The 17,180-nt window shown below is 35.1% G+C and overlaps 2 protein-coding genes across 2 annotated transcripts; both read right to left on the reverse strand.

Moving 5' to 3' along the window:
• Positions 1 to 12: 12 nt before the first annotated feature.
• Positions 13 to 2,994, reverse strand: LOC109209356 (coleoptile phototropism protein 1-like). The gene is made up of 4 exons (XM_019372613.1): positions 2,406 to 2,994; positions 2,243 to 2,312; positions 576 to 1,679; positions 13 to 490 (listed from the first exon to the last, which is right to left on the reverse strand). The coding sequence occupies exons 1-4, from the start codon at positions 2,525 to 2,527 to the stop codon at positions 116 to 118; spliced, it is 1,671 nt and encodes a 556-aa protein (XP_019228158.1). The 5' UTR covers positions 2,528 to 2,994; the 3' UTR covers positions 13 to 115.
• Positions 2,995 to 9,169: 6,175 nt separating this feature from the next.
• On the reverse strand, positions 9,170 to 13,091 carry LOC109209357 (alpha-crystallin domain-containing protein 22.3-like). Its single transcript, XM_019372615.1, has 4 exons — positions 12,826 to 13,091; positions 11,333 to 11,763; positions 9,879 to 10,168; positions 9,170 to 9,564 (listed from the first exon to the last, which is right to left on the reverse strand). The coding sequence occupies exons 1-3, from the start codon at positions 12,840 to 12,842 to the stop codon at positions 9,918 to 9,920; spliced, it is 699 nt and encodes a 232-aa protein (XP_019228160.1). The 5' UTR covers positions 12,843 to 13,091; the 3' UTR covers positions 9,170 to 9,564; positions 9,879 to 9,917.
• Between the last annotated feature and the right edge of the window lie 4,089 nt (positions 13,092 to 17,180).

A 17,180-nucleotide genomic window follows, 5' to 3' on the forward strand; every position in this document is an offset into this window, starting at 1 on the left:
CCTAAAGGCTGATTAACCAAAAAAAAACTTGGAAATTTTTTTAAGCTTCATAAATGAAGATTACAATGATCAGAATCAAGGAACCAGATCCGTAACAGACATGAAACATAACGAACTAACAAAAAACAGATATCTTGGTTTGCCTTTGAAGTTCCATCCTACATTGCTTCAGTTCACCAACTTGAGCCTTTAACATCTCAACCTCTTGTTTCATCACATCCATTTCATTTTTGGAAGAATTCATCCAACTCTTGCCTACACCTTTGCTGACTTTCATTATGGTCTCTGACTTAGTCCGTTGGTAACTTGAGCCAGCTGAAGTCAGTAATCTTGTCATATTGATCTGTTCAACAAGTATAAATTGTGTCCTGATATTATCCGGCAGCCTATCGTTCTTCATGGCATGTGTTCGCGCTTCCTGTGATAGCTTATGGTACTCCAGTTTTCTGCATATACTGCTTCTTTCTTCTTCTGTTAGGTCAGGATGTTCCTGCAAGAAAACCATTTAATTTCCATGAATCGAACTCTGAACCAATTTTTTGAGTTTGGAGGAAAAGAGAATACATTATGCATACCTTTAGGTACATGTCTATTGACCTATATAGGTTGTCATCACAAGATCGTGCTTCTTTTGGCAATGCATTTACAAGAGAGTAAAAGCTTCTCGCTACAAGGTTTGCGTCCCTTGATACGAGGGCGAGGTAATCGTCTACTAGCCTCCCGACAAGAGACATTTTTGAGTTGGGATTATTTGATGCAAGCGAGACATAAGCTTCTACCACTTCAATAACAATGTCCACGTCGAAAAGAGTTGTGCTGTTCCTGACTAGAAGGTCTTTAGCACTACAGCTTTCCAACAAGAAAGCTACTCTTGTTTTGAGTTGATCTTGTAATCTTGGACCAATATTCATAATAAGCCCAATCTTGAAAAGGTGAAGCAGAAAATTGCAGGGAACTGAGTTTTCTTCAATAGGAAGTACCCTTATCAAACATTCAGTTGTTACTCTGTGTAGTTGGATGGACAATTCTTGATCTTTTGATTTCTGCTTTGAAACTGTGATTTGAGAAATCCACTTCTTTGTCCAGTGAGCTATACATGACCCTATAAGCTCTGGCTTAATGTTTCTCTTTTTGATCAATGTAATTACTTCGACAAAATGATCTATTCTTAGGGATGCAACATCCTTGAAAAACCAATTTCCGCTCAACTTTTTGACATTTAACTTGGTCGTATCATTGGTCATAGCATTCACCAAAACTTCACTGTCTTCTATACTACTCGCGCTAGTTTCTGAGCAGGCTTTCCAAGAAATGGCTTCCGAGCAACGCTTGACAATGTGCAAGTCTTTAGACCAAGAAGAAACTGATTCACAGCTTTTCAAGATCCTAAATGTGTCTTTCCACGACGAAAGGATTACATAACTCAGGAATGCCTCAGTTTTAGAAATTAAATTTCCGTGGTGAAGATCATCATGCATTTCCAAGAAATGAGCAGCACAATACAGTGGCGCGACATTTGAAGCTGTAGCTTTGATCTTCAGTCCATAGCAAAATTTCACTACTAATTCAAAGATATTAGCCCCACCGGGGATTGCATCAATCTGAATTGTAGTAATGTTGTCCCCATTCCTATGAAATACCAATCTGTTAATGTATCCACTTCTTGAAACCATGGAGAGCTGCAAAATGAAAAGATTGACTGAAAAAAGGTTCCACAGAAAGCATATTTATACTTTGTATAACAAATTTTACCTCTAATATGCCTATATATTGGCTTTAAAAAAAAAGGGAAACATCAGCCATAAAACATGTTGTTGGGTCTCAATCAGCCTATAGATGCTCTTAACACGGCGTAATATTATCCACTTTGGGTCAAGCCGGATGGTTTTCCCCCAAAGGCCTCAGCTCGTAAGGATAAGTAAATTGAGCCCCGCATACAACCAATATATATAGATCTCAAGTAGTCTCCAAACCAATATGAGAATGGATTTTGTGCTATTCTTCTTATCTCTGCTTCTGCCCCGAGCACTATGCTTAGCCGAACCTCGTTAAATCCTTATGTTATTGTTATTTTCTCTATTTTCTTTGTGTGTGATTGTGTGCTAGTTAACCTACGATCTTCCGCAACAAAACAAGGAGAAAGCTAAAAGATGGTTTGATTTTGAAATTTATCTAATATGCAGTTCGGACATTGGAATTTTTCCTCTCAATTAGAGAAATGGACAGTGTAGGTAGCTGTTACCTTATGCAAGTGGAAGCTTTTGTCTTTAATTTGTACTATCAAATCACTTGGAATTCTTGTCTGGACAAACCTGCACTAGTGTTGTTACATTCATTAGCCACTGCAGAGGAATAAAATTAAAATCAGTATGACTTGAGACAAACAAAAAAAATATGTAATTTACCAGTTCTTGTTTCTTCTTTCCACAGACTCTGCCACCATACTGCCATTGGCTGGATAAATGACACAGTGATTTCTCTTCTCCACAAATATTGATCCACCAGTTACTAGATTTTCTTTCACCATATTTTCAGCACCTAATACTACTTACTAGCCCTTTAGTTTTCTGTATTCTGAACTATACACTTTTTTCTTCTTTGCAATATTATATAGTCCCATCACCAAGACAAAAGCGAAGACTGGCCATAATTTTTAGTCTAAGAAGATATTATGTCCCTTTCACGCATTGAATTTAACAGAGTGTTAATTACTTTAGGAACCACTCTTACTTTTAATCCTCTGGAAAACAATCATTCTCTTCCCAAATTAATGAGTAATGCACTTGACTCGAAAGAAAAGTTTACCTGCTAAACACAGTGTTAACAGTTAACACTCATATGAGATCAACGGTACTTATGGGTGTCTTTTCCCTATTTTTCTAATGACCATTATCAAATCCATCTATTGTTGTATGATTTACTGTCACTGACAACATCTCCAACCCTAACACCAAAATGCTGTAACACCAAATTTATTCCAACCATTACATCATTTTTTACACCAAAAAAAGAATATTTCTTCTCTCTCTTCTATATTATATTATTATTGTTATAAAATAATAAAAGAAGAAGAAAAGTATTGCAAAGAAAAGTAGGGAGATAGAATTCTTATTGATATGGGATGAATTACAATGGAATAGAACCCTCTATTTATAGGGAGATGGTGACTTAGCCACCAAGTAATAAACCCTAGAATCTCTCTAAATATGGACATTTACCATAAATAGGATTCTATTTATAACACTCCCCCTGAATGTCTATTCAACAGATAATGTGCCTCGTTAAAACCTTAACTAAAAGAAAACCCAATGGGAAAAAAATTCTAGAAAAGGAAAAAGAGTACACATGTTTAGAAATGCGCTTATTGGTTGCCTCGTTAAAAACCTTGCAAGGAAAATCCAGTGGGACAAAACCTTGTAAGGGAAAAAGAGTATAACACGCATTAACTCCCCCTGATGAGAGCATCAATTCACATCTTTAAGCATTTGCATTCCAATCTTGTGCACCATCTTCAAAAGATCTTTGGTAGAGATTTGATAAACAAATCAGCCATATTAACTTGAATGAATATATTGCACCTTGAAATCATCATTCTTGATAGAGATATAATGTCTTCATAAATATCGTAGAATGGCTCTTCAATATCTCCATAGAGGTATCCTCGCTATCACATTATCATGCTTATAGTTATAGCAAGATACATTTGTGCATAAATTGCATTGAGGATATGGTACTTCATGACCATGAATTCTATGTTCTTTAAGCAATTTAAATCCTTCAGGGATTGTTAAGTCATATAAGCCATATAACAGACTTTAGATGCATATCAAGTTTTCATGTCATGCTAGACATATAAGATATCGAAAACTGATTGCACATACCATTGACTTTGTACTTTCAAGTGTTTGAACTGCAAGTCCAAAACTACATGTCTTTCATATGAAACCAATTCTACTTGAATTGTTTCTCTTGACTTAAGATCCTCATATATATATATATATATATATATATTTTCGTCGACAAACATTTTATATCGGTTCCAACCTCCTTATTTTTCATAAAGACATAACATAGAGATCTCTTCATTCATATATTCAGGTACCTGAATCTCTCATGAGATATTATGAAGTGTTATGTCATGTGATCTTCTAGATCACCTGCCTCCTTTACTGTGATCATTTTGATCATTTGCTCACCTTATTTATCAAGAAGTTTATTTGAAACCGATCTGTCTATACGCTTTAAACGTACCATAGATTTTGTCCTTCTAGGACTTAACATGAGCATTTGCATTGAGAATATAGTTACTTTCTTTAGGTCAGCAAATGCGTCTGGCATGCTTTGCGATAAATTGCACATGAATTATCCTTTTATGAACTTCAAGTTCATATTATTTTATTCGAGGATCTAGATGTACAAATGATAATTCATTCCACGTAACTTTTTCTCAATTGTTTATCATGTCTCCCCCTCATGTTAGAAAAACTAACTTGTTTTCTCAACTTTGAGAACTCATCTTTGTGCGTTATGGTGTTAATCAAAATATACACCGCACATCAATAATAATAAGATGGAATTATTTGGTTCCTCACCCTGAACCACTTGTGAGGGGAGAAAATAATATACTTTCGTATATAACGTATATCAAACTGATATAGATAACTTTGTTCTCATAAGTAATTGTTTAGCTATTAAGTGGAGGCACTCAATAAATCATTTTGCTAAACCAGCTGTGATGTAGACCAACTTATCAAGATGAACTTCTTGAATAGAAAATCTGGAATATGCTCTAAATTAAATTATTGAGCAAGTTACCTCGCACACAACGGCCAGGTTGCGGGTTAATAATAATTGCACATGTAACCATCTCATAGATGCATCTTATGTGGTATACATGGCGGGTGAATGGGCCCATATTCACCTTTGATATTTCCAGCATTCATGGGATTCAATCCCAATTTCAGTTGATCTATTAATTAATAAGAACAAGCAATGTAAGAGAATTCGTAAAGAACTTTCTAGTTCTTTAATATTTACCCATGTGAATTCTCTATTATTTTTGCACATCATACTTAAATTGGTATGGCTAAACCAATTATGCCAACTGAATAAATTATCAATATTGATAAACTTCAGATTTACACCATGACTTGTGCAATTATCAATAAACTCCAAGTTTATTATGATATGGGTTTTTATATCAATAGACATCCACTTTATTGTGATATTCTTTTATTTGTGTAGTACAAACTGGAGAATAAAACGGGTTGCTTTTCACATACATATTATCCCGCTACAAGTTGTAGTAATAGAAGATATTAAATCTTTCCTTTATTTATAGTCTCAATATAATCAACCGCTTTCGCGTATACTTTGGAAACTGAATAAGTTTCTTTGAGACTTACTACAACACAATACCTTATTGGTAATCAATTGTGTTTCTCCAAAATAGTAATAATTGGCTCTTCCAGAGCTCTCAATTAATTTGGTACTACCACATATTCATCAACATCCATATGGTGAATATCTCTTTTAAAGAGAAAGTTATACCATTATCGGTATGGTCAAAATTATATACAAGATATATTTCTTGCATTAATGTTATTCTTTAATAATCACATTACCAAAATATTTTGGCGTACAATAGGTACGTGACCAATGGCCATTCATGCCATAATAATGACATTATTTTCTTAATCATCTCAAACCTCCTTCTAGAGGTGAGCGTGGTATATTCGCTACCACTAGCACGTTCATATTCTTCCAAGAATGAATATGTATTTATAAATCAGATGTTGTCACATTCACATCATGAATGGACCATAATCATCTATATGTGCTTTATAAAATCTCATGTCAAATCAATGACAGATATTACTTTCACAGAGTGAAGGATTATTTTGAGAATCCTTATTATTCTCATTATCACAATGATGACGATTATAATTTCGTCTATTGCCACGTCCACATCCATTGATACCTTCACGGTAATAGTTTTGTCTTCTTTCAGACTTATCACATACTGCTATCACATTCTCTTAAGGGAATGAGAATGGAGCGAATTCAATGGGACGGGTTTTCAATTCTTTGCCCACAATCATACATGAATTTGATCATGGCGAGGCATTGAAATTTTACCACTTCGGGTGGTTATAATTTCTTACAAACTCCACTAGAGTTATAATCAAACTTTGTTGTCTTTGCTTGTATTTAAAATCAAAGTATAGAATAAAAGAGAAAAATACGGTAAAAGACTTACCTTAAATCCAAAATTTAAATCATGAAGGAAATTCATAGAACAATTGACAATCATTATGATCAATCCCAAAGCTTCTACTACAATTGGTTAGAGTATCGTGCTGATAACGTGTTGTAAAATAATAAAAGAAGAAGAAAAGTATTGCAAAGAAAAGTAGGGAGAGAGAATTCTTATTGATATGGGATGAATTACAATGGAATAGAACCCTCTATTTATAGGGAGATGGTGACTTAGCCACCAAGTAATAAACCCTAGAATCTCTCTAAATATGGACATTCACCATAAATAGGATTCTATTTATAACAATTATCTTCTATTTAATCATTCTTTTATTTCCTTCAAACAAATTCTATCTTTTTTCTTTTTTCCATATTCATCATATATTATTCACATTCACCACTTATATAATCATTTATACAATTATAATAATAATAAAATTAACTTATAATTTTATATAAATATAATATATCTATAAAAATTAATATATCAAAAAAAATAGGATATAAAATTAAAATTATAAAGATCTTAATAGAAAAATTAATTATATACACAATATATGATAAATTAAAAGTCCAAAAAAAATAAAAAATGAATAAAATAATAATAAATCAAATTTTGTGTTGATCTATTCACGCACTATAATGGTGCAAGATTTGATGTTCCATTGGAACAAAAACCAAATTTTACAAAAAAATAGTACACCCTTAGAGATGCCCTAAGGGTTTGTTTTATTACATTTCGCATTATACCTGATTATTTCGATATTAACGCTTCCTTTTAATGGACTTCCTCAAAATATCTTCTTGGTAGAGTAGATGAGAGATATAAAGTTCAAGTTGTTAAGTATAAAGGTCCATGAACAGTATATTCCACAACACTTTGTCCCAAAACTCATGAGTGGCAGTGATGTAGACAGGTGGTGAAGTGTCCAAACCCAAGTGGATGAGCTCGAATTGAAGCATTCATGTGCCTTAGAGTGACTATAGATAGCAAAACACAACTACTCATTTTAATTGCCCCAACTACTCTTACTCTCATAATACTGACCAACCACAAAAGGTGCAGGACATAGCAGTTATGACTACATATCTCGCACCGTACGCAAGAAACTGAATTGTGGCATTTTTTTTTCTTGTCTTGTGGGTTTGTGGAATTTATCGTATTCTTGTGTCAAAATTAAGTCCAAAAATCTAGCTTTTCACGTGGAGTTAGGGTATGTTGTATCTACACTGCCACCTTAAAAGAGATTAACTAGATCATAGGTAATCTGAAGTAACTTTATTTAGCAGTAACACAAGGAATTGAATATATGGTTGGCTGATTCTTTAGTTTTGTGCACTCATGCCCATCAATTTGATTAGTAAATTATTCTTTAAATCAATATTGGATCCAGTGGAAAGAAGCCTTGGAGCAACGGTAAAGCTGTTTCCGTATGATCGATAGGCCACAGTTCAAGCCGTGGAATCAACCATTAATGCTTGCATCAGGTAGGCTGCCTACTTCACCCCCTTGAGGGTGCGGCCCTTCCCCGAACCCTACATGAATGCGGGATGCTTTGTGCACTGAACTCTCCTTAATATCGGATCAGATGGCCTTATCCAAAGGCAATTGTATAGGCTAACTTGGTGTTTATTTACCTAAAGTTGCTCAACAGGGACAAATCCTGCTGAAATGCAAAGTTCTATTGCTGCTACAATATAAGTTGCTTAAATGAATACTCCAGTATAGGATCTTACATGCATACATGACATTAGAATTAGTAGAAAATATAATTGCACTTTTGAGTAGGTTTGCTCATTTTTAATAGTTTGTCATCTTATTATACATACTTGCGGAATGAGACTCGATTTGTGTAGAAGAACCTTCACGATATGTGTAGAAGAACCTATAGTAGTTCGAGGCCATAGTCATGATTTAGGAATTGACCTTGCCAAATATCAATTTGTGCCTTTCAGTCTTCAGAATGCTCTACAGTATGAATATGTCTTTCAACGGTATGCATTGTTGATGCTTTTGTGCAATTATATATTAATGATGTAGCATTTATATTTATTAGATGTAGACCTTGAATCGACACTACTACAGTCAAATCTCTCTATAACAACTTCGTTTGTTCCAAATATTTTTGGATGTTATAGCGAAGTGCTGTTATAGAGAACATATATTATAACATAACATGAAAATTGGTTCCGGAAAAACTTGACTTTTATAGTAAAGTGTTGTTATATAGGAATATTGTTATAGAAAAGTCTGACTATATTTGTAAATGAATTAAAGAATTACGAAAAATACTGCTATTTTAAAGAATCAGAATATCACATTGAAAGGCCTTGATTACTTTCTTAAGACAACGAATGATTCTATGACCTTGAGAAATAAAAAATCCATGTCGCTATGAGAATATGAGAGTCAATTGTTAAAGAGGTGGTAAAGAGTACTCCACGCAATCAGTCTTAAGTTCTTTGTTTCCCTTCATTAATGAGGTTTGATATTTTCCAAAAAAAAAAGAAAGTTGATGTTTGATATTTATGCTGACGAACATTACGTGTCATATTCATGCTCAAAGTAGTTTTATATTAAAATTTACGAAAATATTTTCTATCAAAAAGCAAAAAGTACTTTACAAATATCCCCAACTCATATTCAATCTCACTACTATGAACTGTTATCAACCTATAATATCCAAATATATCACCAAACATAATTCACATACTTTATCCTCTACCTGTACGATCACCCAATATCATATACTCTCGTACCTACCCAGACACTGAAATGTTATGAGAAATGATTTCATAAGGTAAAACATTTTTCACGAAAAATATTTTCCATGAAAACATTTTCCTCAGTAACAAAAACCAATATTTGATAAATTTCCCTTGAAATTTTTTCTTAAGTGTGGGCTCCCTGTGAGGAGAGAATGGAAAGTTTTCAATTTATTGCAAACTGCTAGACACAAGAGTACCATAGCAAACCGGTAAACAAGGACAACATACTTGGTCTTAGAATACCAAAACAAAATCCATTTTTTTGGAGGGGTAATGTGGTAGAGTGCTGAGGCAAAGCTGAAAGCGCGTATATAGCCCAGATTCTGGGCACACAATCTTTCCCTACTGACTACTGTAGAAGTGGCCTAGTTCGGTTAGCCCTGACCTTAGTAAGTCTTAACAATGGAAAGAACAAGAAGACGTACACACAAGAACTAAAGCATGATGCAAAATAAGCCTTAAAGCTGCACAGAGGTCCTGGAATCAACTGCAGCATTGTTCCTGGTCTTCTCAAATTTAGCTTTTCTCTCCTACCATCTACAAGCAAAACAGAGAATTAATTTCAGGAAAAGAGACATTTACGTAATAGTGATTAATGATGTAGAATAATTATTTCAAAATACAAAGCAATATAAAGCTCAACATTAAACAATATGCTTAAAGACCAAAAATAATGCAGAATGATTGTTCATAGATCAAGAAGCTAAATATCGAAATTACATAATCGGTTCTGATATAATAATGGTCAATGTGATAGTTAGTATTTGACTTATATGAAAGCGGGGAACGGCACAGACACAACTTTCACATGCAACTCCAAACAAAGTAATTTGGACTGAAGAGGTACTTACCAAGGTGAAGGATTATGATCTAAATATGTCACAGCTCCCTTAAAGGACCTGTTGTCTTTTTTTCTTCACAATTCCTTCAAATATTCCATCAGATCCAAAAACACAAGTTAAGTTTTGATGATCAATTGGTCCTGGTAGCTGGAATGAAATGGAAAATTCTCCCGGTGGGCATAGGTTCTGAGTTTGCATCTTAAAAACCATGTTGTCCCTGCAAACCATGTCCTCTCCGGTCACGCTCACCCCTTTTATGACAATTTTCCCACTAGGTCCAACATCACAGCGAAAGACCTCTGTAACCACATGAACAGGAAATCTCTTAATCATCAATTGGATTCATATAGATGCAGTTCAACATACAGATTCAACTTGGTATAAGATCACTTATGGGAAAAATAGAAAACCTTTTTGTGAAGCAAAAACAAGAGCATCCCAGTGTTATAAAGAAAAACTTGCATTAAAAGACACAAAATAATCTTGATATGAGAGAATAAAAATTTCATACGTGGAATATAACACATCCACATAAGCTAAACATAAATGTGACGCTGATGTATCAGAGAAGTATATAGATCAAAGATATGATAAGCTGGAGAGAAAACACATCCCTAAAGTAATGTCATTAGCAGACCCTGCTGATCAGATGATAGCTTCTATGGACTAACAAAACTCCAGTAGGGAGGAATTTCAAGGAGAGAGCCAGTTTATCAAGGTAGGCGAACTGAAACATTGCTTGAAACAGCAGAATGACAAAAAGGATAAGGTTCTTTCTATAGCTCATTGCACAGCTGGGAAGAAGGCATATGCAAGTAATATGTGGTCCTAGAAAGAAAGCATTTTTCCATCAGCGAAAGGAAATGATGGAAAAGAACACTAATCTACATAGAAAAGAAGAAAAAGAAGCAGATATTCTTTGACTAATGCTCAAGAACAAAGCCTTTGACCTTCGTATTCATTCGCCAAATTTCAGTTATGCTCAAACTCGGTTTTGTTAGACTCTTCATGGAAGAAGAAATGAAACTCTTGATGATGAGGCTTATATGTCTGAACCTCTTGGTTTTCTGGATATCGCTCCAGGAGAATGTTTGCCAACATCACAAAGCTCTTTATGGACTGATGGCGCTGTTTCTCGCTAGATGGTTATGATGTGCTCAAAAATAAATATTTTGATAGAATTCATACATTGATTTCATATTCAATTTTTAGTAAAATTAAAGGGCTAACATTTTGAGAAAAAGTAAACTACAAATTTTATCCGAGTACAGTGGAGAATGAAGCATATTTTTCAGCATGGTATTTCTGCATTGCATCAACCAGTTATACTCATATAGAGAACATATGGTCACAGATAAGAGGGATATTTGATGCATTAAAATATCAAATGTTCTGATGTAAGAGTTATAAGAAGATTTGGTGATTCGCTACTTAAGAAAATCTTACTCATATATGTAACTTACTTTCATCCCTTGCGACACCAGGGAGTGAAACACGAAATACATAGTCATCCTCAGATTCACCAATATCAACTGATCCAATAAGTGGTCCAATCTTTCCCAACAAAGCTGACCCAGTAAGTGCAACCCCACCATTGGCATAATTTATGAGATTATCCCACTCCTCTCTGGCTGGACAGGCAGAGAAAAAAACCATTGCAGGCTGACTCCCAGAAGGCTGCTGAGAGTTGATATGCTTGGATGCTGAAGTTGTATCAGCTTCAACTGAAACTGGACCCGCATTATTATCTGGTGACGATGAAGCAGGATAACTGTATGGTATAGGAGGGCCAGTATACGGCACACAACTAATGGGGGCCACATTAAGCGGCTCAGGATGCAGCGGAATTGAACCATTATTTTCACCATAATTCGGCAAAGAAGTGTGAGATGCTCTGGAATGCACAAGTAAAAAACAACATTGATTTCCATAATGATAATCACTAGTATTAAAAAATATCTAACTTCTCATAAAAAGATTTCATTCACCGTAGGACCTAAACCCAATGTAATAAGAGCTTCACCGGAGTAATCAAGTGACTGTTCATATGATGCACGAGTAGGAAATGATTTCTTTAACAATTATGAAAGAAAATCATTTCCTACATATGTATTATATGATTTCGCAAAGCACAAGAAAATCATAACCACACATTAAATGGTCACAAAATTGTTCATACATATTTCGGATAAGAAAAGCTTCAGCATCCACAGAGTAAGAAGTTATTTTTACGTTTGTATGCTTGATTGTCTACCAGTTCGATCCCCCCTTAGATGTTTTCTATTGAAATTTTTTTCTCATATCTATCAAAAGGAAAGACCCAATGTTTTTGTAAATAAATGCTAAATTTAACGAAGTGCGCCCCTTTCACTGGCAGTGTCATGTAGGATTAAGAAATTTCTTTAGAAAATATGCGCCTTCCATCCTTGGCAATTCATTATGAACAATTGTTTCCGGGTAATCAAACTGTTCATTTCGGGTTATATTTCCTATGCAACATAACACACAGAACGACAGCCAGAAAGGACCAGCCAACATTGAATTAGCCGTAACAATTTTTGACAGTCTTCGCCCGTAAAATGCCATCTCAAGGAAACTCTTCCATAGATATACGCCTCAATAGCATAGATATTCCACCTTTAGCATACAACTAGTAACAAGATTTGATCTTTTCAGCATACCCTTTTAACTAAAGTAAGCTGCGAATAACAACTGCGTAGCTGCATTTACAAGATCTTCACCAGAAAATGTTACTTTCTACGGTATGAAAGTATCCAGAAACACCCAAAAACATGAAAATCAACACCTGACTTTGGAGTTTGGAATACTCAGAAAGCAGCTAATTTTTATATAGGGTTTCTATTTTTCATTTCCTCTTGTGCTTAAAAGAAAGATAAAATCAGCAGTTTTGCAATATATGAGTAAAAATGTAATTAGGATGTGATCGTTCAAGTACCTCCAGTGAGAATCCATCGGAGAGCTGCTGGAGAAAAGATGGGAAATTCAACTGTCAGATATATTCCGGCAATACTCAGATCCAGACAAGTTTATAACTCTGAAAATATTGGGTTATATGATAAAAATCAGCGAGCGGCAAAAACCTGAAGATGAAATTCATTTGAATTTTCTTTCCTCAAGTGTTGGGTGAGCTCTGTGTTTTAGGCTTTTAGCCTTATTAGGGATTTTGAGAGTTGAAGGCCTCTGCTGACTTGGTTGTGACTTTTTTTTCCCCTTTTTCAGTTCTTCAAAAAATTGAGCAAAATTACTAAAATGGTCACTACCATTATTTAGGATGTATAATGAAATTTTTTTATATATATATTTATTTTCTTTATCAAATGATTAAAATGTCATTTCGATGAAATCGAAGATAAACTCATCACTGTGTCCCAAGGATTAAATTAGAAACTAAAGATAAAAAGATATACTCATCTTGTATGGTCTAGTCCCAATTTTGCAGTCATATGAAAATTGTCAAATTTAATGATTGATTAATTTTGGAAACTACAAAATAATCACTAAGCATTGAAGTATATAATACCACTTGATTGAAAGCTGATAACTAAATCATAAAAGCTCAAATAATATGCACTGGTATGGTTTTTATTCACCTTAGGGCGCCTTCCAACTTATCATATAGCGACAAGGAAAACACTCATATTTGATATTACACAGAGAACATTTATTTCTGTTATAAGATTATTTATTTTACATATTTATGGCAAATTATAAAATTTCTCTTGAGATATGTCTTTATGTAATACTTAACCATTTTCATGTTTCAAATTTTTTATTTTTTTTTTTGGTATAAGAAGCCTTTAACAGCTTGTTTGGATTGTTGTTACATATCGTTTCATAATATGTTGTATTATATTGTATCGTATTATATCGTTTGATGTATACAATGTTTTGATACATTGTATTATTTGCCGTCGTTTTGATGTCATAGACCAATAATATGAAGAATAAACTTGCAATATTAATACGAAAGTGAGGTACGAGGTATAATTAATATATAAAAAAGTATGATGAAAAATAATACAGAATTATTAGATAATATAGAAAGGCAAGATGAGAGGGAAAAAAAGGTAACAACACGACCACACCAAATCAATCGTTACATAAAATGACACTTTTTATTGTTACGTAAATATAGATTTAACGATACGATACAATAAAATCTAAGTAACAATCATGTCACGACCCGAATTTTCCACCGTCGGGACCGTGATGGCGCCTAACATTGAACCCGCTAGGCAAGCCAACGTTACTGATTATCTTACCTTTTAACTTTTATCTTTCAACAATTTACAAGATAACATAACATAAACGGCGGAATCAAATGCGGAAGAACAGAATTTAGCAGTTTAATGTAATACTAGTACGAAATCCCGAAATAGAAATCCACCCAGAAGTCAGAACTGGTGTCACAATATCATGGACTATCTAGGAATACTACAAATAGTGGTCTGAACAAGAAAAATACAAGTTTGTCTCAGAAATAGATAAAAAGAATGGAAATCTGATAGAAGGGAACGCCAAAGCCTGCGGACGCGTGCAGGACTACCTCGGGTCTCCACTGGACTGAAGGCAGCAACCTCAATCTATGGTCCGTAGGGTCCAGTACCGAGATCTGCACAAAAGAGTCCGGAGTGTAGCATCAGTACAACCGACCCCATGTACTGATAAGTGTCGAGCCTAACCTCGGCGAAGTAGTGACGAGGCTAGGACACAACAACCAAAAACCTGTGCAATTAAATCATATACCGAAAGCAATAATAACAAGAATAAAACAAAGAAAAAGGGGAAAGGGGAAACATGCTGAGAGGGGTATCAAGTTATATTAGATATAAAGCAAGGCGACAAAGTAAATATCAAACTTAAAGCAACGGAATTAATAACACAAAAACAAGTGCACGGCATCACCTTTCGTGCTTTCACTCTCGTCCTCGCAATAGAAATCAACAGAAACGGGATGGCATCACCCTTCGTGCTTTTACTCTCTCATAATCATGGCACGGCATCACCCTTCGTGCTTTTAATATCATTAATATGGCACGGCATCACCCTTCGTGCATTAACACTCTCTCACAATCTCACGCACGGCATCACCCTTCATGCATTAACACTCTCTCACAATCTCACGTACGGCATCACCCTTCGTGCTTCACACTCTTCCTCACTCAAACAAATACAATGGTAACATCCCGGCAAGGGAATCCATAATAGAAACATCAAATAGAAACAATACCGTTCCGGCAAGGGAGTCAACAGCAGAAATAATATCATCCCGGCAAGGGAATCAGCTATAACCAAACTAGCTTCAACAATTACTTCACAAATAAACCTCAGCTAGAACAATTACTCAACAATAGTCAACTACTAAGAATTTATCATAAGCCTTATACCACAGTACTAATCATCAATTTCAACAATTACAATACATAATAAAAATCACAACAATCTTAATATGAGACTCATGGGCATGTTTGACACCAACGTATAGATACTCGTCACCTCACTTATACGTCGTACTAGACACTAGCAAATAAGACACAACACCTATTCCCTCAAGCTAAGGTTAGACCAAACACTACCTCGAATTCCACGGCCAAACTCAAGCTCAAATACCGTTTTTCCCTTTTGATTCCACTTCCAATTCACTTGTATCTAACCCAAATTAATTTAACAACATCAATAAATGCTAAAGAATTCAACTCCAATGATTAATTATAGGTTTTCTATCGTTTTCTCCAAAAAGTCAAAAATCGACCCCGGGCCCGCTTGGTCAAAACTCAAGGTTTGGACCAAAACCCGATCACCTATTCACCCACGAGCCCGATTATGCAATTAGTTTCTAAATTCGACCCCAAAACGAGGTCTAAATTCCAATTATTCAAAAAGCCCTAACTCTACCCAAATTCCCAATTTCTACCATAAAAACCCTAAATTTTTGGATGAAGATTGATGAAATGCTATGGAAATTGAAAGAAAAAGGTTTAGAATTATATACCAATACTTTGGGGAAGAACTTGCCTCTTGAAAATCGCCTCAATGCTCTCTAGTTTTGAAAATATGAAGTTGTGGGCTAAATTCCCGTTCTGCTACTGTTTTAAGTGTTGGGCGATAGTGTTCATCGCGTTAGCATGAGCACTGTTGCGTTCGCGAAGAGCTGCCTACTGAGGACTTACGCGGTCGCGGGAAAGGCTATGCGTTCGCGAAGGTCTAGCCCAGTCCTGCCTTCGCGTTCGCGATATATGGGTCGCGTTCGCATAGGTTTCCCTAGGTTCCCTGACCAGCCCATCCTAAAGTTACGCGTTCGCGGTTGACAGGTCGCGTTCGCATAGAGCAGTCCCCCCAATGCTCCGCGTTCGCGACCTTGGTCTTGCGTTTGCGTAGGGTAAAATCCTTCCCAGCCCCAGTTTCCCTTCCGCGATCGCGAAAGTTACTACGCGATCGCGATGCATGGTGCAACAGACACCAGAATCAGCAACCATACCAGATTTTCACTACTACAAAAAAGGTCTTTGGCGGCAATAAAAAACAACATTGGCGGCAATAACAATAGGCGCTATATCATTTTCCGGCAATTGATCTTTAGCCGGTGATGCCGGGGTCGGTAAAGCCTTTAGCGGCATTTCTGCCAAAAGCTGGTAAAAGGTATGACTATTTGCCGCTAAAACTCATCTGCTTTAACTGCAATTGTTTGCGGGAATTATTATGGCTGCTAAACCCATTCTAAAAATGACTAATGATGCACCTTTAACGTCCATTTTTATAGCCGCTAAATTCAAAATATTTATCGCTAAAAGTCCATACATTTAGCGGTAATTGTTTTGTGGTAATTAAAGTGGCAACAATATCTCTTCTAAAAACGTATTAGTATGCCCCTTTAGCATCCATTTTAATGGATAGTAAAGTCAATTAAATTGCCGCTAAAAATAATCTTTAATTGGAATATAGTGGTTACAATATCCCTGTATAAACGTCTTAATCCTGTTAAATTGACACTAAAATTCACAAGCTATAACGATAAGTTTAGCCACCATTAATAATAGCTACTACATTCGACCAAAAAATAATGCAAATAACAAAACATATTGATATTAATTCATAAAACTATAGTATATCTCGTTAAATCTTAACAAACAAAAGGAAGTACTAATCCAAAATATTAATATCACAAAACTTTAAAAAATAACTCATATTGTTTGAAGTAAATAGCTAATGTCATTATATAACTAATCTTAACGAATAACAATCTTCAAATAATCCCTGAAACTCTTCGTCATATTGAAATCTTCCACCCGC

This window comes from Nicotiana attenuata, unplaced genomic scaffold (genome assembly GCF_001879085.1).
Source record: "Nicotiana attenuata strain UT unplaced genomic scaffold, NIATTr2, whole genome shotgun sequence".
Lineage (NCBI taxonomy): Eukaryota > Viridiplantae > Streptophyta > Magnoliopsida > Solanales > Solanaceae > Nicotiana > Nicotiana attenuata.